This window comes from Aphidius gifuensis, linkage group LG3 (genome assembly GCF_014905175.1).
Source record: "Aphidius gifuensis isolate YNYX2018 linkage group LG3, ASM1490517v1, whole genome shotgun sequence".
In the NCBI taxonomy this organism is placed as follows: Eukaryota; Metazoa; Arthropoda; class Insecta; order Hymenoptera; family Braconidae; genus Aphidius; species Aphidius gifuensis.
Window position 1 is genome coordinate 21,122,957 of NC_057790.1, and position 16,714 is coordinate 21,139,670.

The following is a 16,714-nucleotide window of genomic DNA, read 5'->3' on the forward strand; positions in this document are numbered from 1 at the left end:
GAAATCTTATATAGTTAAGTTAATTTTGTTTTTTTTTTCGTTAAAATTTTATGTAAAATAATTATAAAACATGGATCTAGTAAATTAATAAATACAGTTGAATAGTTGTATGCATATGTTTTATTTATTTATTTAAAAATAATTAAAAATCAATAACATCGTTCTTGTTTGTAGCAAAATTTTCATCTAAAACAGCCAAAGCAGTTCCCATGAGATATAAAGTTCCAGTAATTAGTACTACTGGTTTGGTATTATTTTTTTTATTATCTGAAATTATTTGTTGAAGTGCTTGAGCAATTGATTCTTTGATAATAGCAGGACAATACGTCCAAGCTTCCTTAAATGATTCACAGTATTTCATTTGTTCATCAAATTCAAGATTAGTATTTTGAAGATCTAGACAATTTATTTTACCAACATTTGGAACAAAATAAACAATATCAAAATTAACATTTTTTAAATCATTAAAATTATCCCGATAAAAACATTCTTCACGTATTGAATTATATATTAAAATTTTTTTAACATTATTTGTATTTTTTGTAATTGATTTTTTAAACCAATCAATACAATTTTTCATGGCAAAATGAGTAGCAGCAGCATCCAAATAAATATCTAAATATTTACCATGAATTATTTGAGTTCGCCCTGGCCATTTAGTATTTTTCAAAGCTTCCTCGACAATATTTTTATCAAAATCAATTTTCTGGTTATTATTGTATTTAAATTTTTTAATAAATGTCTCGGCTAATTGAACAGCCAAAGCAGCATTTTTAAATTGCACATCACTATCAATTCCAAGTTTTGGTGGATACGTGTTAAGTATTTTTAATTTATCAACTGAAACAGTTGTTAGACTACAATTTTTTTCAATTGATCGTTGACGTAAAATATCAAATGCCTCGGGAGATTGATTAACAGTGTAAGCTGGAACATTAGCTTTAAAAATTCCAGCTTTATGCCAAGCAAGGCTGGATAAATCATCACCAAGAACTTCCATATGATCCATCTCTAATAATGTTATACCAACACATACTGGTTGCTGGATAATGTTGGTCGAATCATACTCACCTCCAGTTCCAACTTCTACAATTGCCATGTCAATGTCTGCTGCTAATATCACATGAAATGCCAGTACAGTCATGAATGTCAATCGTGATGGCATATCAAATTCATTTTCTTTCAAATTCTCAAGGATATTATAAACATGAAAAAATTTATTGACAAATTGTTCCTCATCAATAGACTTGCCATTAATTTTTATTCTTTCACGAACGCGAACAAGATGTGGTGATGTATAGAAAGCTGTTTTAAAACCATGATTACGAATAATTGATTCTAAATAAGCACACGTTGAACCTTTTCCTTTTGTACCAGCAATGTGAATTATTGGAACTCTATTCAAGTCATCCAAGCTTATACCAGTTCTAAAAAATAATTTTCTTTCATTAAATATATATGATTAATTGAAAAAAAATAAATTCTTTTACCTGATTAAATATTTTTTACTGTCTTCTAATGCTGTAAGTAAATTATCATCAGTATTGCCTTGCAATTTTGTCAAGGCCAAAATAGCTTCCTAAAAAAAAATTAAATATTTTCATAATGATTAACTTGTTTATTCGTAAATTTCGAAATAATAAATGACAAGTTATATTAATGAAATTAAAAAATAATGACTACCTCGTACGTTGATGTTGCTGATGAAAAGTTAATTTTAAATTCATTAGTTTGTGCCATGTTATCGTTATAGACACAGCTGATATTACAAAAAAAAAAAAAAAAATGTGAACCAATGTCAGCAAGTATCCACTTATATTGCTTATATAAAATTTCCCTCTCCAATAAATTTACGTACATTGTATTTAAACCAGTTTATTTTTTTTTATCATAATATTTTAGTTTTTTTTTTTTTGATAATGAGTAGGCATTATTAACGAAGGTAACCTAATTGCAAAATTATCTATATTCATTTTTTTTCGTAATTACGATTAATCGCTATGAAAAAAATAAATATCAAAGAATTTGCATTAAAATATTATTTTCCTGTATATTTTCTCTTATACAAAAAGGACAGTCGTCATTGATCTTCTGGATATTTAATTGGTTATCAATAGAATAAATAATAAAATTTTCTTTCTTAATCACTCTTATACTATTTGTATTTTTTTCTTTTACATGTAATCTCATGTAATTAATAAATTTCAAATTGATCATTGATATGCATACAAAATTACCATATTTCATTGAAATAACAATTTTTTTTAATATTATTTTTTCATTTTAAAATCAATACATTTAAATTAATATATTTTTACAATATTTAAAGAAATTTATTCAAGAGAATTTTCCCAATAAAAATTCAAATTCAATTATTTTTTAAATTTAAAATAAAAAATATAAGAAGATATAAGATCATCCATTTTATAACCCTGAGCAGTTTCACATAATATTTTTTGACTTTTCATAAAATTTCCAATAGTCATATGAAAATATGTATTTCCTGATGACCAATTTGAAAGTTCATTAAATCCCCATGTAGCTAAAATATCTTTAGTCTGTGGATGTATAATAAAAACACCATTTTTATTAATGGCAATTATTAAAAAGTCTGGAAAATTTGTATCAGATGATTGTTTAACTTCAAAAAATGCTGAGCCAAATGTTGGCCATTGATAAATACACTTGATAAATTCAAGTTTCGCCATAGAAATTGTAAGATGAGACTGTTGTTTATAAGCCAATGTAATGTGTTTCTTCCAATCATTTGGACGATAAACATGAAGTAAATCAGCTGGAATATATTCTTGTAATTTGTCTCTGTAAATAAAAATATTTCCATCAAGATAATGTTGCTAAATAATAGCTGTTTAAATAATCATAAAAACTTACGATATCATTGAAAGTTCATCCTTTGAATCACCATATCTACTACGATAAATTAATGCTCCAAGTTTAACAGCATCTTGCTTACTGCACTTGTGATAACCACGTAAATACTTTGGAAATTCTTGATAGAAATAAAAAATTTCATCAGCATTTGAATCATCACCAGGACATGAATTAATCCATAACTTTTTCATAAAAAATATTTGATATTGTACTTGTGTATTACTTGATATTTTAACAAGCATTGATTTTTTTTTCCATTCCATTAATTCATTGATAAAATCAAAGAAATAATATTGATAAGGTATTGAAAATACCTTATCAGCTATTTTAACAAAAAGACTAAAACCATTACTATTTTTTAATTGCATTCTTTCACTTATTTCTTCACAAAGTTCATGTGATTTTGTTGATGATGTAACTTCAAATGCTTCATTTGTATCATTTGGAAAATAAATACGATGAAATATTTGTAAACTTTTAAATCTAATTGCCTCAACTTCAAGAATATATGGAGCATATTTTCTATTTCCAATTTCATTAATTTTTTTTAAACGTTCAATACAATTTTCACTAATAGAATTTGATGATAGTTCAAGAAAGTTCATGACTTCTTTTCGAACTAGACTTGAACATGTCATTATACCAGTTGCCAGCCACATTAACTCCCAGCCTCTTTCTTCACTCAAACGAATTTTATTGTTTGTTAATTGACGTATTATTTGACAATATACTTCATCACAAATGTCTAAATTTTTTAATGCTGGTTCAAAAATAAGATCAGTCCAATCAGTACCACCTCGTTGTTTATTACTTGGCATATCTCCCATGTATTTTAAAATATTTGAAAATATTGATACACCAATTTCTGATAGTTCTTTGCTTTCACAAGTTTTTAATAATAATGGAGATTTTATTGGTGTTCGTGTGTGTTTCCATAAAGTTTCTGGTACTGTTCCTTTTGCTGTTTGTAAACTAGAACTTTTTGATACAGTAACATTGTAACTTTTACGGAAATATATATTAGCAAATTTCTTCAAAGTATATTCATGATTCTTGTTGTTACTATTATTATTTAATATTTTTTTTCTTGCCAGAGTATTATTTTTTGTGTAGATATTTTTAAAAATTTCCATAACTGGTGTTGTTGGCTTTACCAATGTTGGAAGAACATGCACACATTCTGATGGAAATTTACCTTGAATACCATTAACTTCACCAGTTCCCCAGGTGGAATTTAAAAGACTCAATCCTCGACAATCATTTGTTAATTTTACTAAATCTCCTCGAAGTAAAGAAAGATATTTATTCTCTTGTTTTTCTAAACCATCATAGTTGTTAACATAATCCTGAATTGCCACAGCATAAATAGATTTTTCACGAAGACCATCCATTAAATAATTAATCAATGATGCTAAATCTTCAGCTTCAAAAATTTTAAATACAAATTCTTCTCTTTGAATTGTCGTTAATACAATATTTTTTTTTGTATCAATTATTAAATCAGCCAATTCTGGAAATGAAATTTCTAGCAGTATTTCTTCTTGATTATCAATAAGATAAATTCCAGTCCAATTGACAGCAATAATTAAATTATTAACTGAAATTTCTGGTCCAGAAATTTTAACAGCTTCATAAAATCTTGAAAATAAAATTGGCCAAGTTTGTTTGGCAAAATAAACAATGTCATCTTTAGCTTTTGCAATTGTTGATTTTTCCATGATATTTATATTTTTTTTATATGCTTCTAATATTAGTTTTTCCCATTTTGGCAATGCCTCATTAGCAGCTGATTGTAACAGATGATCAGGTATATACATGTGAATAGAATTTTTAATATTTTGTTGAGTCAATGCTGATTGATGTTCAATGTATAATTGTTGTGCAACAATCATTGCAACATCAGCCTCATTGTTACATCGATATTCACCAAATTTAATACCTCTTATTATTTGATGATAAATTAAATTTGTTGATACTGAATCAAGACTTGAATCATGCCAAGGTGAAAATATTTCTTTTCTTAAATATAATTTCCATTTAGCTGAACGTTCAGATTGTCCTTGTTCTCTTGAATATTGTTCACACTGACAAATTGCATCTAATACATGATCTTTTCCAGCACCAAGTGATAAAATTTTATCATACAATGTAATAAATAATGAAAAACCAAATAAATCTTTTAGCTTAATATTATTTGAAATATTATTTATAATTTCTTCTGATGTACTTGCTGAATCAGCTTCAATTATTTTTGTATTTCCATCCATAAAAATGATATTTAAAAATATTGGCTTTTTAGTTTTTGTTGCATCAAGTTCAAGCCAACTTGGTGGTTGTTTTCTAGCACCATTTTTATATGTTCTTGTTAATTTAATATCACAATATGATGCAAAACCAGGTGGACCAGAATTAATAAATGTTCGTAAATAATTTATAAAACGTTGACTTGGTGGAAAACAACTTAAACATAATGACAATAATATCCATCCTCTTGCATGTGAACTTTTTGATGGATTATTTATTAATTGTTTAACAATTTGACAATAAATTTCATCACGAAGAACAGAACGAAGTATTCCATGTCCAATTATAAAATGAAGTTTTTCTAAATTTGTTCTACGTGTATTTAGCCAATTTTTATAACTATGATTTATAAATTCATCTTCAATGATACCTTTACGAATATCATCACTAAATTTATTTTGTCTTTTCAAGGTCATTCTTATAATACGTTTTTCATTTCTTTCTTGATACATTAAATTATGATAATCTTTTGAAAGTGCAAAGCTCTTTGATAATGTTTCTGTAACAGTTGACATTACAGTTTTATTTGCAGGTACTTCAATTGGATTTCGAGGCTCTGATAGATCACCCATAAAACGTAATATTGTTATCCAAACTGATGTTGCTGATAAATGATCTGCTGGTAATGGTAAATCAAGAATTGCTTGTTTTAAAATTTTTTGAGAATATTGAGCAGTCACATTAGAGGCAAAGTACATTGCTGCAAATTTGCTAAAATGATAAATTGAAAAATCCAAAGTTGTTGATGCTTCTTTAGACATTTTTAAAACACTCTTTGTATCTTCAGAAATTTTTTTCTCTTTCGACAAGTCCTGAGGTATAATAAAAAGTAAAAAAAGCATTTTTATTTATTAAATAATTTGTTGATATATAATTATTAATTAAAACAAAACTTACTGCATAAATATCACCAGGTAAATTTTGATTATTAATTGATACTTTTCTATCATTTGGTAAAAAATCAAAAATATCATCAATATTATTGTCTGTTGTTTCTTTTTCGAAATTTTCATTTTCATTTATTTCGAAATTCGACAATGTTTTACGAAGCTCTGCAATTCGTTCATTCATTTTTTTTTCAGCTATAATTTTCCATTCAATTTCTCCAGTTTCTTTGAGGGTTTTTTCATCGGCAATTAAAAGCTTTTGATTCTCTAACATCTTAGTGTGTTTCCACTTGATTTAATTTCAACAAAATTATTAAAAAATTATTGTTAAATATTTTTAAATTTAATTCATCATTTAAAAAATTTACCTGTAATTTTTTCTTGAAGAGAATTCGTGCAAGATTACCTCGACAAAGTGCCTGTAATATTACATGTAATTTATTTATAAAAAATTAGTCATTTTTTTATACTTAAAAATTACCTGAATTGCTATAATAATTTTTCTTTTATTTTGAAATTGTCTCTGTAAAATTCTCGATCGAATACGAGCTTGCAATCTTTCATATCCTAATTTTAATTTTGCATATTTTTTTCTCAACTTGTAACCCTTCCAAATTCGTTGAATCAGTACAACAGATTTCAATATATTCAAGTATCTAAAAAGAAAATATTTTTTAATTAATTACAAACTCTTAAAACCGCAAAAAAAAAATACTACCTTTTTCTTACGATCCATGTTCTAACAGTACGTTGAATAATTAAAATACTTTTTTGTAAAATCATACTTCTTTCTCTTTCCAAAATAATTTCTTTTTCTTCTTGAAGAAATATTTTTGTATTACCAAGTTGATAATCTATTCCTTCTCTATTATTTCCAAATACACTTGAACAAATTACACCAGCAGTAGCTCTCAAATTACCATCAATTCTTTTTTTAACAATAAATTTAAATCGTTCAACAAAATCAGGATATCCATGTCTAATTGGATAACCAGCTTTTCTAATTTTAGCTGTTTCCATCATTCCCGAGTATCTCAATTGACGACAACAAAGTTCTCTATCAAATATACCAGCTTTTTTTTCTTCATTTGGTTTAATACATCTTACAAAAAATGGATTACATGCTTCCAAAGTTTTCATCAATAATTCCAACGAGTTTCTAAACTCCAATGAAACTGATAATGATTTTTTTTTTCCATCAATAAAAGATACATCAAAATCTTGTTTAAAAATCATTTTTAAAAATTCATTATCAGATACAGTAACCAACTGTTTTAAATCAGCTGAAAATGTATCACGATTTTTTTCTAAAAATCCATTAACATTATAATTTACTGAACCAGCAAAATGACAAATACCAAATGCTTTTACAGAATCTGATTTTGGCTTTAAATAATTAACATTATTTAAATGTATTTGATGTAATTTATCAAGCAATGTATTATCATTACCTTTTGGAAATTTACTCTCTTCATCAATTAAAGCCATAATATTTGATGACTTGATACCAATAAGATCCAAGACTAATTGATTATCAATAAAATTAATATGCTTCCAAATTATTCCTTCATTTGTATAAAATTCTTGTTCTAATTTAAATATATGATGAACAAAAAATTGTTGCAAGTGTTCGTTTGCATAATTAATACAAAGCTGTTCAAAGCTATTATTATAAAAATTTTCAAAACCAAATATATCAAGTACACCAATTGAATTATTATCTTTAATATTTTTTTTATATATTGTATTATTTATTTTATCAATAATCATTATAAATAAACGTTCATAAATTGCTTTAACAAATGCATCTCTTATTTCAATTGCTTGTGTTATTGATAAATTACTTTCAACTCTTTCTTCATATGCAAAAATTGTTTTTTTACTTAATGATTGTTTTAATATATCATTATTAACTTTTAATATATTACAAATTAATTTAATATTTATATCATCAATTATTTCAACTGCATCAATATTTGATATAACAACTGATTTATATTTTATATTTCCAATATGTAAAATAACAGATAACAATTTAATGATACTCCAAATTTCATCATCTGTAAAATTTAATATTTTTAAAGCTGCTTTAACATTTGTAAATTCTTTGGTATCATTTCTATCATGACATTTTATCATACCATTACATAAATATTTATAATTATTACTTGTTTCAAGACCAATTGTTTTTTTTTCTTCTTTTGTAAGACCATTTAAAAGTGCATAAAATATATGATAATTACGTTCACCATCAGATTGATAAACTAGACGACATTTTTCAAGTAAATATTGTTCAATTTTAGCTCCTTCAATATTACCATTTTTATTAAATTTAATACTAATATATTTTCCAAATCTTGATGAGTTATCATTACGTATTGTCTTGGCATTACCAAATGCTTCGAGAATTGGATTTGCTTCAAGTATTTGTTGTTCAATCCATGAATGTTCACCAGATATTGCAGCTAAATATTGAAGTATTAATTTTGTACTTTCAGTTTTTCCAGCTCCACTTTCACCACTTATTACAATACACTGATTAATATTATTTTTCATCATTTCGGTGAAACAATTATCACCAATTGCAAATATATGAGGTGATTCATCACCAATTTTTTTATTTCTATAAATTGATAGTTCATTTTTTGTATATATATTTAATATTTCATATGGATTTATTGCAACAAGCATATTACCAGTGTATGTGTAGATATTATTTTTACGATAACGTATATGAAGATTTTTTAATATTGCATATTCTTGTAAATCACCTAATTTAATCATATCTTCTACACTTGAAATTGACGTTGGATGCATTTGTTTAATTATTTGATTTGAATTTATAGTCAACACCTGTTAAATATTAATTTTATTTGTAAAAAAAATTAATATAAAATAAATTATGTTTATTATTAAAATAGATATAGAACTAGTTAATAATTTTTTCTATTTGAAGAAATATATTTTTATCAAAGTAAATAGATTTATTTACAGAATTTTTCATGTATAAAAAATGAAAAATTAACTAAGTAGTTTATTTTTTCGAAAGTGTTATTCGCACCGATACGGGGAAATTTTACGGGAAATACGGGGACTTGTGTAAATGTCCCCGTAAATTCCTCCGTACTCGGTGCCAATAGCGATACCGTTATTTTTTTTTTTTTGCTTTTTTGTTTTCTATATTTATTTACACGGAAAAAAAAATATTTAAATGATAAAAAATAAAAAAATTAGCTTTACCTTGTCATCATCATTTTGAACCTGGAATGTTTTTCCAACCATACCAACAATTTTACAGCCTTGAGGAACATTAAATTCACCTTGGGATGTTCCATTAATCCAAACAAAGTCACCCTATTTTTATTAAAATAAAACTACAATTAGTATCTTGAGTTATATTTTTAATTAGATGTATATATATTTACTTACCACTGTGTATTTAATATCCATGGCTATATTGGGTAATTTTTTATATATACAAATGAATTATAAATTTTCTAAATCCATGAAAACTTGAGACTTGTTTTGATAAACTTGCACAGTGGAATAAAATTTTTCAACTGATTAGTTATCATTTATTATCAATATGTTATCAATAAAGTGCATGACAATATGTGTTCATATATTGCAATGTAAACATCAAGTATATATTAATCCATAATAGCTAGATAATTTTTTATTCATTTTATTCATGACTCATGAAATATTGACAAACAAAAAATACAATCTTGTATTAGATTAATTATATGAACAATAATATTTTTATTTATAATCCAGGTATTTTAGATTAAAAAAATAATAACTCTAAAATATAATACTTAAAATGGTTAAATATATTTTAGAGTTAAATATTTTTTTTAATTTAAAATACCTGGATATATATTTTAAAATTTTAATTGAGCCAATTCCGGATAAATATAAAAAAAAAAAATGAGATAAGGAAAATAATTAAAGGAAAAACCTGGAGAAATAATTTTGTCGTTAAACTTTGTATATTTAAATTGCTATAAATATCCCAATCGATCAGAAAATCTATTTAACGATTTTTTCATCGACAAAATATATAAATAATTTTTTAAAAATATAACAGCATAAAAATGTCATTAAAATTTCATTAATTTTGTTATCTTTCGTGTATGAATTACGTGAGAATTAGCATGTATTTATCCAGCATAATAACAGATGACATAGAATTGTGTTTAAAAGAAAAAAAAAAAGCTCTGAAAAAGAGCATTAAATGTTATATTAAAAAATAGACATTTAATAGTATACTATGTATCATTTATGATAAATTAATATTATGTAAAAATAATTGTAGAATAGTTCTTTATAGTATAAATACCATAAATTTGAGTTATATTCGTTTAAATAAAAAATTAAATGGTTCAATTACTGTCATTATTTATTTATAGACTAATAGTTGTTTTATTCATAAAAAAAATTAATTGAAATAAAAAAAAAGACAATAGCTAAAATGATTAATGATTTTTCGAATAATAATTAAATTGTATAAAATAATATTAAATTGTATAATTAAAAAATAAAGCATATTTTGTTCCCGTCCAAGCCGCACACTTCGGTTGAGGATCAAATTTTATAGTACAAACCCTTTACAGAATTCATTTTCACGTATGTCTAAACTAAAAATATTTAAAATGATATTTGACGGTAGTGAGGATCTACTTGATTCATTAAAAGACGTTGTGGATACTTTGAGTGAACTCACTCTAGCATATTGGAGTGGATACGTAACTTTCGATTTGTATTTTAAAAAAATAAAACTTTTAATTTCAATTTATTTTTTTGCCATGTTGTACGCTTAAATAGTTTTTCGTTTTTACCGATTACTTCCGAAATTTTTTTAACATGCAATACATACAGTAATAATACAGTAGTAATAATATTACTACTGATATACGGGCCCTTTGTGGCATAAATATTGGTTCAGTAACGCAACTGGAAATCAAACTTAATAATTTTTTTGAATAATAATTGGATTGTATCAGGAACATAGAATAGGCGAAGAGGTTTTTGATGTTTTATAAACCCGTTTTTTAAAACGCAGCTCACGCAACTTGTAATTACCACTTACTCAAAATTGGCTCCTAGACAAAAAAAATATGGCTCATTTTGTTCCCGTCCAAGCCGCATAGTAGCGCATAACGGTTTTCAGTACCTGCAAACGCAAATAGTATTTCTAGTCTTCTTGCTGGTGACTTTGGACAAGAATAGTCATTTAACCACGTGCCTTCAACGTTAATTTCAGCTGATCATCTAAAGTACCAACTGTCAGTTAGTAAGCTATCCAAGTAAGTTAATAACACTAGTAAAAAAAAAAGGAAAAGATACCCAGCTATACAAACTACAAAAATTTTTTATTATGACGGAGTTTAAAATGTTGAGTGATTCAAAGTCGAGAATAAACTTGAAAAGAAAATTTGAAGAGTCTCCAAGCCCAATTTCAAGACAGTCCTCGAACAAAAAGCGTAAGATGGTAATATAGTAATTTATTAACAATATGGTTGTAGATTAAATATTTAATTCTTAGTAAACATAAATATTGACTATTCTTTTTAGATCGACTATCAGCATCTTATAATAGATAAGCGTTTTAAAAATGATTGCCTGGCTGAAATATTCATGTATATTCCAATATATGAAAGACCAAAAATTGCACTGGGTATGATATTTTTAGCACATCAAAAATTTAAGCAAAAAAATTATTTAGTAATCGTTATACATATAATATAATATGTTTTTATTTGATTAATTTTTTAGTATGCAAACAATGGAATAGAGCCTTTCATAGTAATTGGTACAGAGTCAAACAACTTAAACTGTCTCATTGGCAATATGATAATCATCGAAATATTTTTGAGCGAAACATAAATACTGATGGATCACGTTTTTTAAAATTTCTACTTCATAATTGTGGTCCTTATTTAACAGAATTAGACTTGGTGGCCTATGATGTTTCTGACATAGTGCCTTTTGTTAATAAATCTTGTCCAAACCTTGTAAAACTTCGGTTGAGGATCAAATTTTATAGTAGTAGTACAAAAAAATTAAAAAATTCATTTTCACGTATGTCTAAACTAAAAATATTGAAATTGATATTTGACGGTAGTCAAGGTATATCTGCGACTGTACTTGATTCATTAAAAGACGTTGCGGATACTTTGAGTGAACTCACTTTGGCATATTGGAGCGGATACGTAACTTTTAATCGTGAATTCCCGAAATCATTACCTGCTGTAAGTTACATTTAATAATTTATTACAAAAATGAAAAATATTTTTTCCACACTTACTCATATAAATAATTTATTTTACAGATAATTTCTCAACTTAAAAACCTACAAAAAATTGAAATTACTGGTATGAAGATTACCAGCAGTTTATATGAATCTATAAAAAATATTGGGTTAAATAGATTAATCGATAATCATCAGGGTATTTGTACAAAAATATCCAACATATTTATAGTTATAAAAACGCTTGATTTGATGAATTACGAAGTTACAGATGATCTTCTATATACTTTTGTCAATAACATACCATTATTAAGATCAATTAAGGCATTGTCTACACATGTAACCGATGTTGGTATACAAACAATTACCAAGATCAAGCTTTTAAAATCTCTCTATCTTTACGGTGATAACCAGCACATTACAGACTCTTCAATCAAATTACTTAAAAATCTGGTAGAATTACGTTTACCATACAGTAATAAAATTACTAATGCTTCAGTCACGGAAGTACTTAACAATTCACCTAATATGAGGTGGTTGTCGATTATGCACACAGGTGTAACTCCTGAATTTTCAAAAAAAGCATCAGAAATTGCATTAAAACGTGGAAAGGATTTGATACTATGCGTTAGTTTTGATAAAAATATTTTTTCTTCGAATGGATATCAATTACCATATTTGACGATTCATTACCACGACCAAAATATTGAAGCAAATGAAAAACTTCGTGAATGCTTCCCTGAAAGAGTACTCTAGTCGAGTTAATCTAGTCAAGTATGAATAATTTAAATAATGAATGTTATTTTTTTTTATTATTTTTAGCATGTAAATAAATAAATAAATAAATAGATATATAAATAAATTTAGTATGTCAATTATTTAAAGTCAATTATTCAGCAATACTATTTTTCATTTAATTTCTCCAGTTTCTTTTGAGTGTTTTTTATCAGCGATTAAAAGTTCTTAATTCTATGACATCTTTGTGTGTTTTTACTTGATTAAATTTCAATAAATTATTATAAAATTTTCGTTAAACATTTTTAAGGTCCACCAATCAATCACTAAAATCAATCTATTTAACGATTTTTTCATCTACAAAATATATATAAATAATTTAAAAAAAAAAATAACAGCATTAAATTGTCATTAAAATTTCATTAGTTTTGTTATCTTCTGTGTATGAATTACGTGAGAATTAGCATGTATTTAAAAAAATAAAAAAATTTGTTTGTTGTATGTAAATACACATACGTGACAAATGTCATGAACCAGTTGAATAACCATCTTTTTATTATGAAATCATACATGTGATCTAAATAATAAAAAGCAAAGTGGGAAAAAAAAATTCGAGTATAAATACAAGATGAAAACAAGCATAAGCTTACAAATTAATTTCACAATGAATCAACTACTTATTTGTTTTATTTTATTGACAACAGCTGTTTCCATTCAGGTAATTTTTAACTATAAAATTTTATATACTTAAATAGTTCAATGTGTTGTAATATAACTAATATTAAATAAAATGTTAATTTGTTTAATTTTTCAGTCACGTCTGTTGGACAAAAATCAGGTGAATCCTTATATTGAAAAAAATATAGGGCAAAAATTAAATTCCACAATGCAAAATCTTCACGATGCATTGATAAAAAATTCAATGAAATTATCAGAAATTCGTGTTAAATTTTTATTGAATTTAGAAAATAATTTTAATAATGTTACTGAAAAAATTAGTACACAAAATAATTATAATGGTAAAAATAAAACGTATGATCGATGTACTAATTCTGCCTTGAAAAGAATTTTTAAAATATATAGTCATATTCGTAATGAAACTAGACAAGTTTTTAATAGTAAAATTAATGAGATTGAAGATATATTATCCTTGGAATTTCAAGTAAATAGAAATAGATTCATTTTTTTTTTTTAATTTAATTTTTATAATAAAAATAAATAAACATACTTGATTATTTTTATTTTTTTTTAGATGTCAAATAAACAGCTGTTAAAATTTCATCCAGAAATGAAAAAATGTACAGGTGAAGAAAACCGTGGTACTTTGAGTTGTATTTTTTATCAAACAAGTGTCGCTAAAAGTAATATAAAAGAAACAATTGAAGACATAAATGATGTAAATTCATTGGGAAATGAATTATCAAAACAATTGGAAGATTCAAACGTTGAACATTTAAAGGAATTTTATCATTCATCCAGCATAATAACAGATGGCATAGAATTGTGTTTAAAGGAGAAAAAAAGCTCTGGAAACAGGCATTAAATGTTATTAAAAAATAGACATTTAATAGTATACTATGTATCATTTATGATAAATTAATATTATATAAAAATAATTGTAGAATATAAATACCATAAATTTGAGTTATATTCGTTTAAATAAAAAATTTAATGGTTCAATTACTGTCATTATTTATTTATAGACTAATAAATGTTTTATTCATAAAAAAAAATAATTGAATTAAAAAAAAGACAATAACTAAAATGATAAATAATTTTTCGAATCAGGAACACAGGATAGGCAAAGAGGTACTTGATGTTTTATAAACCCGTTTTTTAAAACGCAGCTCCGGCAACTTGTTATTACAACTTACTCAAGTTTCCGTACTTGTTCCCGTCCAAGCCGCAGAGTAGCGCATAGCGCTTTTTAGTACCCGGCAATAAAGTAGGTATGAGCATATTTACCTGGCAACTTTGGTCAAAAACCATCATTCAGCTACACGTGCTTTCAACGTTAATGTTAGCTGATCATTGAGTTCAGAGGTAATCCAAAGTAATCCAGTAAGGTTTGTTTTTTGTCTTTTTTAATATAAATACATATAATTGACGGAATTTAAAATGTTGATGGGTGATTCAAAGTGGGAAATAAACTTGAAAGAAAAATTTGAAAATGTTGCAAGTCAAATTTCAAAACAGTCCTCAGGTGAAAAGCCTAAGAAGGTTAGTAGAATTTTGTTTAAACATAAATATTGGGTATTCTTTTTAGATCGACTGTCAGCATCCTATAATGGATGAGCGTTTTAATGATGATTGCCTGGCTGAAATATTCATGTATATTCCAATATATGAAAGACCAAAAATCGCACTGGGTATGATATTTATTAACACATTAATTATTTAAGCAACAAAATTATTTAGTAATCGTGATACTTATAATATATTTGTAATTGATTAATTTTTTAGTATGCAAACAGTGGAATAGAGCCCTTCATAGTACTTGGTGCAGAGTCAAACAACTCGAACTTTCTCATTGGCAATATGAAAAACATCGAAATATTTTAGAGGGATTCAAAGAAACTAATGGATTACTTTTTGTAAAATCACTACTTGATAATTGTGGTTTTTATTTAACAGAATTAGATTTGGTAGCGTATAATAATTCTAACATAGTGCTTTTTGTTAATGAATCTTGTCCAAACCTCGTAAAACTTCGTTTGAGATTCCAAATTTTTAAAGATGAAGAATTAAAGAATGCATTTTCACATATGTCTAAACTAAAAATATTAAAAATGATATTTCACAATTCTCATCATATACCTGAGACTGTACTTGATTCATTAAAAGACGTTGCGGATACTTTAAGTGAACTCACTCTGGCAGATTGGAGCATATTCATAACTTCAAATTATGACTTCCCAAGTTCATTCGCTGCTGTAAGTTTCATTTAATATCTATTACAAAAATAAAAAATTTTCTTTCCATGGAACTGACATATAAATAATTTGTTTTACAGATAATTTCTCAACTAAAAGCTCTGCAAAAAATTGAAATTACTGGTATAAAGATTAGCAGCAATTTATATGAATCTATAAAAAATGCTGGGTTAAATCAATTAATCGATAATTATCAGGGTATTTGTAAAAACCTACCCGACAAATTAATATTTGCATATGATCTCCATTTGATGAACTGCGAAGTTACAGATGATGATTTATATACTTTTGTCAATAGCATACAGTTCTTAAGGTCAATCAAGGCATTGTCTACACATGTAACCGATGTTGGTATACAAACAATTAGCAAGATCCAGTTTTTAAAATCTCTCCATCTTTACGGTGCTAACCAGCACATCACAGACTCTTCAATCAAATTACTTAAAAATCTGGAAGAATTACGTTTACCATACAGTAATAAAATTACTAATGCTTCAGTCACGGAAGTACTTAACAATTCACCTAATATGAGATGGTTGTCGATTATGCACACAGGTGTAACTCCTGAATTTTCAAAAAAAGCATCAGAAATTGCATTAAAACGTGAGAAGTATTTGATACTATGCGTTAGTTTTGATAGAAATATTTTTTCCTCTCAAGGATATAAATTACCATATTTAAAGATTCATCATCATGATAAAAATATTGAA

At 25.8% G+C, this 16,714-nt stretch overlaps 3 protein-coding genes across 3 annotated transcripts; 1 reads left to right on the forward strand and 2 right to left on the reverse strand.

Annotated features, from left to right (window-relative positions):
- Positions 1–102: 102 nt before the first annotated feature.
- Positions 103–1,794, reverse strand: LOC122852732 (folylpolyglutamate synthase, mitochondrial-like). The gene is made up of 3 exons (XM_044152686.1): positions 1,684–1,794; positions 1,491–1,579; positions 103–1,427 (listed from the first exon to the last, which is right to left on the reverse strand). Exons 1-3 carry the CDS (start codon positions 1,738–1,740, stop codon positions 143–145), a joined length of 1,431 nt encoding a protein of 476 aa, XP_044008621.1. The 5' UTR covers positions 1,741–1,794; the 3' UTR covers positions 103–142.
- A 68-nt stretch (positions 1,795–1,862) lies between these two features.
- Positions 1,863–9,631, reverse strand: LOC122852733 (myosin-VIIa-like). The gene is made up of 8 exons (XM_044152687.1): positions 9,513–9,631; positions 9,324–9,437; positions 6,802–8,936; positions 6,565–6,739; positions 6,452–6,502; positions 6,094–6,372; positions 2,893–6,008; positions 1,863–2,820 (listed from the first exon to the last, which is right to left on the reverse strand). The coding sequence occupies exons 1-8, from the start codon at positions 9,531–9,533 to the stop codon at positions 2,373–2,375; spliced, it is 6,339 nt and encodes a 2,112-aa protein (XP_044008622.1). The 5' UTR covers positions 9,534–9,631; the 3' UTR covers positions 1,863–2,372.
- A 4,102-nt stretch (positions 9,632–13,733) lies between these two features.
- On the forward strand, positions 13,734–14,703 carry LOC122852734. The gene is made up of 3 exons (XM_044152688.1): positions 13,734–13,789; positions 13,886–14,233; positions 14,324–14,703. The coding sequence occupies exons 1-3, from the start codon at positions 13,736–13,738 to the stop codon at positions 14,612–14,614; spliced, it is 693 nt and encodes a 230-aa protein (XP_044008623.1). The 5' UTR covers positions 13,734–13,735; the 3' UTR covers positions 14,615–14,703.
- The last annotated feature ends 2,011 nt before the right edge of the window (positions 14,704–16,714 follow it).